General features: G+C 27.5%; 1 protein-coding gene across 4 annotated transcripts; it reads left to right on the forward strand.

Annotated features, from left to right (window-relative positions):
- The first annotated feature begins 491 nt into the window (after window positions 1-491).
- On the forward strand, window positions 492-5,278 carry LOC100793049 (uncharacterized). 4 transcript variants are annotated; one of them, XM_006580189.3, is made up of 15 exons: window positions 492-1,040; window positions 1,130-1,252; window positions 1,345-1,456; window positions 1,581-1,682; window positions 2,270-2,374; window positions 2,837-2,920; window positions 3,000-3,115; window positions 3,211-3,312; window positions 3,401-3,523; window positions 3,599-3,652; window positions 3,748-3,814; window positions 4,052-4,105; window positions 4,186-4,260; window positions 4,379-4,417; window positions 4,774-5,278. In XM_006580189.3, exons 3-15 carry the CDS (start codon window positions 1,373-1,375, stop codon window positions 4,888-4,890), a joined length of 1,122 nt encoding a protein of 373 aa, XP_006580252.1. In that variant the 5' UTR covers window positions 492-1,040; window positions 1,130-1,252; window positions 1,345-1,372; the 3' UTR covers window positions 4,891-5,278. The 4 variants fall into 4 exon arrangements, with proteins under 4 accessions (XP_006580252.1, XP_014631231.1, XP_040871498.1 ...); XM_014775745.3 differs by having other exon boundaries at window positions 1,130-1,217; XM_041015564.1 differs by having other exon boundaries at window positions 492-1,015.
- The last annotated feature ends 2,638 nt before the right edge of the window (window positions 5,279-7,916 follow it).

Consider the following 7,916-nt stretch of genomic DNA (forward strand, 5'->3'; position numbering starts at 1 on the left):
ATATGTCAGAGAATCCCATTGTGAAAAAAGATAAGAAAGTCCTCTCCATCCACAATTGTACTCAAAATCCATATATAAGGGTTGACGTCATTAATATATGTATGTATATGAATATATTTTAAAAAAATATGATGGATGATTAGTTAAGTTTTATTAACAATCTGGTAGTGTTGACATAATTTATTCAATTCGTTAAGTTTTATTCTTATGATTAAATGGATTGGTTGAATTTATACATGAATAAATTAGATGATTAGTAGATAAACAGTAGCAATCGCCATCCAAAGTTGTACGAATACTATGTTACCTTTTGTAAAGTTGAATTTGTTCGTTGAGTTACTGATGGTACTTTTTTTTTAAGGTAGTTCCTGATGTCATATCCAATAAAATGTGATACAATCTATCTATATCTTATTTATATGACTGAAATACAACTTTTTTAATACATTTTTCATATTGGATGAAATTCATATAGAACTCACAAATTTAGTAGTCATTTAGGAAGACTATCGTAAAGTTCACTTAATAATAATAAAGATCGTGTTGAAAAATTGTGAGTTGCTAGCTCAACAAAGGGAGAGGATCCACCAAGGTTTCAGTATATTTCTTGTATTAGAAAGAAAGTGCAAATAGTTTTTTAATTGCTGAGCTCTAAGCTGGGGATATCAAGTGGTTTTGCATCTCATTTTGTCAAAGAAACCGCATAAGTTACTTGCGGAGGCTATTTGGGGGGAAAGCACATGCGTTACTTAGTTATGGTTCATCTGTTTCAACAATGGCTACTTTTTTTATTTGGTTCCTTGTGTTATTTCTTGGGTCACACTTATAAGGCGTGCTTTCTAGGTGTTCATACTTTCCCAATTGTCACTATATATGTTGGAAAAAACTATCTCATGATGATATGTTACTTTTCCACTTGGATTGTGGAAGTGGAACGAACGCCTTCATAGTGGAAGTATAACTAATTTCATTTGTTAATCCCACTAGATAAATATTTGGGGTGATATTTTCGAAAGTATGATCTCTTTCTCTCATAACATGTATGTGTGTGTTTTCCTTTTGTTCTTCTGAATGGTAATCTGGTTCCATTTATTAAACCATTTGGCTGTCTTCTTTTCACTTTAAACAGGGCTCTATTCATTTAATTAGCATCTCAGTTTCTTATATGGAGGAAACAATCAGAAAAGCTTGGATACAATGGTGAAAGCTACTCGCAGGTCTAATATTTGGAGATAGATACTTCGTGTTAATGGTTATGCTTGTTCTCAAGAAATTTTGTATATGCTATAATTAAAGTCCACAAATCCCTTAAACTAACATAATTTTGCATTTTGTTGCCTGCAGTCTTACTATTAGGAAACCGAATGAAAGTATGAGGCATATTGTGTTACTTTTTGTTGGAGGATTTTTTGGCTTAATTATAGGATTATCACTTCCACCACTGTCAATAACAAAGGTGCAGAGATTGAACATCTTATTCCTGGTGTACCTTATGCTTGAGAGGATATTTCATATTTATTCATATAGTTGATGTTATTTAACTTTATAACGGATCTCTAATGGTGCTTAATAATTTGCAGCTGAATCTACCATACGGCCTGCTTCATCTCTCTTGTATACAGGAAAAATATATAGATAGCAGCATCACATCCCAAGATCAGTTTCCAAGTGATGCAACAAAGGTATGCATCTTTCATCCATGAGAAGGACTTGAAAATTGAAGGGTGTACAGTGATTCAAGAAAGTTAGGGGAAAAAGCATATTTTATTCAATTATATAGTTGGAGTGAAATCCATAAAGTCAAGAAAGGTTTAGCACCTTATAATTGAGCATCGTGTTTCAAAAGTTATTGACTTTAGTTTGGAAGGAATTAGAGATTAGAGATGTTTACTCCCATGTAGAGCTTAAGTATGATCATCAAACACTGTTATTGAAAGCAGAAATGCCTTGTGAACAGAAACAGCGTTGGTTAATAATGGATCAAATCAAATGATTTTCAGAATATATATGGAAGAAAACAAGATATTATTAGAATTTTATGCGGTTATCTGACTAGCGTGAAAAGGAAAATTAAATATAGCAGCGTGAGATCCATAAAGCCTCTTCTTTTCCTCTCCATCCTTTTCTTATTTGTTAATCAATTATAAAATATAATTGTCAAAGGATTTAACCATGATTTCACATTTTGTAACACTTGAAAATATGACATGTTAAGGTCTGTATATATGATGATAAGACATTTGCTACTTGTTTTTATGATTGTCTGCAGATTTGGGTTCCAACAAATCCAAGAGGTGCAGAAAGATTACCTCCTGGGATAGTAAATGCAGAATCAGACTTATTTTTGGGCAGATTATGGGGTCTTCCCAGTGAGGTGAAGTCTACTACAACAGTATATTTATGTGCTCAATGTAGCCACACCCTTCAAATGTTATAAGAAAAATGCAGCTAAACACAGATTAATGTGCTGTTAAACATTATGCTAAGGTTATTTAGAGAGAAAAAGGATAATGCATCGACAATGTAAAAAGTTTTACACAATCATCTAATCACAATCCATCATGTATGGTAAGTTTATTGACTTTTAAATTAATTATTTTTAAGTAATTCAAATTATGATTTATGATCAAATGACAATGCCAGTGTATAGGCATTAAACTTTTTATTGAAAGTGACAAAAAACATAGCTTGGCACATGTGATATTTTTCTTTCTAGCATTATTTTCTGTTTTCTCTTTATTTTGTTCTTTATTAACTTGGACTAGGGGTGCCTCTGATATTTTTGTTGTGTGAGGTTCTCCATATACAGAGAGTTTGATAAAACTTCCACTCGCAGGATTTAACCTTTAAGCCAAAGTACCTTGTGACTTTCACTGTTGGGTACGAGCAGAAAAAGAATATCGATGCAGCTGTGAAAAAGGTTCTCTCCCTTTCTCTTCCTCTCTTTCTCTGCATAGGTTTGTGAACGCGTGTTTAAACTAGATATGCCACTTGAACAGTTTTCAAAGGATTTCACGATCCTTCTGTTTCATTATGATGGCCGAACAACGGAATGGGATGAATTTGAGTGGTCAAAACAGGCCATTCATGTCAGTGTTCACAAACAAACCAAATGGTAAAAATTCTATGCTTAAATTTTCATTGTGGCATATTTTCAGTTAATATTGTTTACCAAACTTAAAATGGTTTGTTATTTCTTTCGCCTCTTAGGTGGTATGCCAAGAGGTTTCTACATCCAGACATTGTGGTACCATATGACTATATTTTCATGTGGGATGAAGACCTGGGGGTTGAGAATTTCAATGCTGAAGAGTGAGTCTTAGATATATGATGTATGTGTATTTTCTTTAATTTTTGCTTTGTTAAGGAAGTTTCACTTCCCCACTAATTCCAATTGCAGATACCTAAAACTGGTGAGAAAGCATGGCTTGGAGATATCACAACCTGCCTTGGAACCTAGTAAAAGTACCAAAGCGGTGTGTTGGAATATGACAAGGAGAAGAGAGCATAGTGAAGTTCACAAGTAAGAGAACCACTTTTCTTGTGCTGTGTTTTAATGTAAAGTGTGTTGACTGTGTATTTCTTTGATTTCTACTAGAGAAGCAGTGGAACCAGGAAAGTGTAAGTACCCTCTTCTGCCTCCTTGTGCAGCGTAAGTAACTGTTAAAGAATTTTTATTTTTTTTTGGCAGGGGTACAATATTTTCCCATCTTTAATGAGCTGATTCCACCATTCTGTAACATGCAGGTTTGTTGAGATAATGGCTCCAGTGTTTTCACGAAATGCATGGCGCTGTGTGTGGCATATGATTCAGGTTCAATGGTTACTCTTTATTTGATTTTTTTCTAATATCTCTATTAGTTATTGAGAACAATTCTTGCATTAGAACTTCATACCCCATAAAAATATCAGCGTGACATTGAAATAATTTTAGATTGTTATTTTAACGTGTTTTGAGATTTTGATTTGGTTATATCTAGTAACCAATTGCTCATACTTAATTGTTGATGATTTCCAGTAAGTTAAGATTGTAACACACTGCTCATTGCAGAATGAATTTGTCCATGGATGGGGTCTTGATTTTGCCTTTAGAAAATGTGTTGAGGTAAGCCTATTACCTGGTATTACTTCCTATGGAACTGATATGCTATATGGAATATTAAACTGATACTTCCTATGTTATAGCCTGCCCATGAGAAGATTGGAGTTGTTGATGCTCAGTGGATTGTGCACCAAGGTATTCCCTCACTAGGGAATCAGGTAATTATTTTTCTATGATCATTGTTCCTATTATGTTTAATTTAATTCTAATTATTTCACTCAAATGCAACTGTATGTATAATACTTATTTGTTTTTGTTATCCTCTGTGCTTGGTAGGGAGAAGCACAAACAACTGGAAAACCGGCATGGCGAGCGGTAAATTATGCATCTTTCATATAATGAAGAGCGTTAGCACATCCTTTTAATGCACTTTTGATTATTGATTGGTTAAAATTTATTAAAATCTACAAAATCAAGAAATTCATTAAGCGAAATATGGGGCAACCTAAAAAATTATACCTTATTTTTAATAAATTTGAGTCATAAAGAATGTGTTACTAATATTTCTTTTCATATAATTAGTAGTTGTTTAGGATCCTCTTTCTTGACCACATAACTTTTTGCTTCTTTTTCTCACATTAGAACTGTTACCTAAATTGATCAAGAAGCAGTGTAGTAATGTTTTGTTTTTCTTAATGCGCTTTGATTCTTAAATGTGGTATTGGTGGCAGGTGAAGGAGAGGTGTGGCATGGAGTGGAGGATGTTCCAGGGTAGGTTGACTAACGCCGAAAAGGGATATTACAAGTCCAAGGGAATTGATTTTTCTAATTTGCTCGTTCATAATTAGGGGACAGCACCAAATTCTTACACATACATCGCCAGCGTTGTTTATGTTTTCGAGATGATTATTTTGACATATGATTGTTTTATTAATCTTGTAAGATAAAGTTTGGATAAATTATTCAATAAACAGAAGAAGAAAAAAACAATTAAGATAAACGAAGGATTTATTTGAAAAAACAAAAGATTTTTTTTACACAATTAACAAATCGTAAATTGCTAACTTATCTATTAAAAAATATTTTTTATTTCTTTTGGAAATATCCATTACAAAATCTTGTGCGTAGGTTATATGAACTTTTCTATTCTTTTCATGTGGCTACATTTAAGCCATCAACACATGATGTTTAGGTCCGGGGAAATTTCTAGATTCATTTCCCAACTCCCCATGGTTGCCGTGGGCAGTGAAAACTGATCCATTTATTTATTTATCATTATTTATAATATATAAAAATTTAACTTGTTCATATCACGCTATCACATCGATAAAATTAATAATTTAAAAGAAGGAGAACATTCTGTAATATACAAGAATTAAACTTATTACGCTCCCACATGAACAATTATGAGTGAGAGGAAGGAGAGAATTCTCGGTTTTGTATTACTATATTAATTTAAAATAAAAAACGCCGATCAATAGCAGTTGAAATATTTTAATAAAATTAATAATTTCTCACATTAATAATAATTTAATTATTTTTAATATTTAATTTTACATATTAAATTAATATGAAAGAAAAATTATTAAATAAAATAAATGTAAAATTTTACACTAATTTAATATTACTATGTAAAAATTTATTTATTTTTATAATTAGTTACTTTAAAATATATTTCTAAAAAAATAATAAATTAAATTCATGAATTTAAAATTATAAAATAAAATAATATAATATGAAAATAAAAAATATAAAAATTAGATATAAATGGATAAATTTAAAAATAGAATTATTAATAATTATATTCAATGTTAATTATTTAAAATAGAACTAATAAACTAAATGTGAATTAATGATAGAAGACTAATAGTTAATATAAATATAAAAAATTTTACATTATTTTTATTGTAAATTTTATTTTATAAACTAATATTTTTAAAAAACTATAATGTATTAATTAAATAATAAATATTATTGGTTTCACTTATATATAAAAATAGTTATATGTAAAAATATATGTTACAAAATTTATGGTATGATAAAGTTAACAATAATTTTTAATTTTAAATTATGTTTTTTAAAATAACTCTTTGTTCAATGATAAAAAAATAAATATATTTTAGATTATTTTAATGCCACATTAAAATTACAAAATGAATACTAATAAGATTTAACGATTACATATATTAAAATAGTATTGAATCATATCAAACAAGATTAATAGAAAATTATTATATATACATGAATGAGTTTTAAGATTGAATTTTATGTAAAATAAATAAATAAACCTGAACTCTATGTTAACATATTTGTGAAATATAATTTTCAATTAAGTTCATCTATAGTCATTTAAATGTATTAACCCTAATTACATAATTTTAATACTATTTTAAATAATAATTTTCACATTAATAATAAATTAAATAATATTTGACAATGTTTAATTTTTTATAAAATAAGGTACATTAAAGTATATATTTCACAAAATAACTAAAAATATTTATAGTATTATATACTGTAAAATAATATATATTAAAATTTTCTAAGGCATTATTATTATTATATATAATAAAATAATATACATTATTATTATTATATATTAAAATAATATAATATAGTATTTGTTTCTTGCTTTTTTTTACTTGGTTCCTTATAAAAATTTATTATTATTTAAAGCTTTTAATAATAAAATTATTTTTAAAATTAATAATATTTATAATCATTGATTATAACTAAAATTGTATTACCGTTTTCACCGTTCATTATCAAATTGATGGCTTCATTTTCTATATAAACTATACTTCAAATGATTATAAATATCCATCGAATTTCTTTCTGGTGTGCTTTCTATCTTTTTCTTCTTCTTTTTTTATTATTATAATATCATTTCTTTCATTCTTTATTTTTATTTTTATGTATAAAAAAAGATACTTAAATATGTTTTTGATCATCATCAAAATTGAGAATTTAACTCCACAAACCAACATCAATGACATGTTTAAATTTTTATTTTCAGTGTTATTTATATTTTGATTTTAGGTCTAATTATTTTTTTGAATGATTTTTTTGAGATTGAATAAACATTTGAATCAATATTATATTTTTATTAAAAAGTTTTTATATGAATCATTTATCCAATACAGTTTGTGAGAAATGAAAATTGAGAATTGAAGATCATATTTAATCAAGTATATCATCTTACACTTTGTCTTTTATCATTATTTTTTTCTTTGCAAGTACCACTCCTGTTATTTTTTCTTTGCTTCTTATGTTATTATATGTTTTTATATAATATCATTTCTTCTATTCTTCATTTTTATGTATGAAAAGATATTTTGAACGTATTATCAATTATCATCAATAATCAAAATTTAATTCTTTTATATTAGTTAGGCATATTGTGGATCTATATTTATCATTGATAAAAAAATGTTTACATTTTTATTTTTAGTGTTTTTTTATATTTATATTTTAATTTTAGGTCTAATTGTTTCTTTAAATAATTTTTGTGAAATTAAATAAACATTTGAATCAATATAATACTTTTATTAGAAAGTTTTTTTGTCTTTCATTATTTTTTCTTTTTTCTTTACAAGAATCGCTTCTATTTTTTTCTCTTCATTTTAATGTTATGTTATTATAAGTTTTAATTATTATTATTGTTCAAGTTTTTTTATATATGTTTCATGTTTTTTCTTCTATAACTACTGGATTAAAAATCTTACTTTTACATTATATTTGTTCAACAAGACATGAAGAGATTTTATTATTATTAACAATTTTTATTTTTCTTATCTATCACATTTTGAATAATTCCATTACAAATTTTTATTTTTCCTACTCAAATCAATTGTCGAATAATATGATTGATAAT

The sequence above is a fragment of the Glycine max genome, chromosome 5 (genome assembly GCF_000004515.6).
Source record: "Glycine max cultivar Williams 82 chromosome 5, Glycine_max_v4.0, whole genome shotgun sequence".
In the NCBI taxonomy this organism is placed as follows: Eukaryota; Viridiplantae; Streptophyta; class Magnoliopsida; order Fabales; family Fabaceae; genus Glycine; species Glycine max.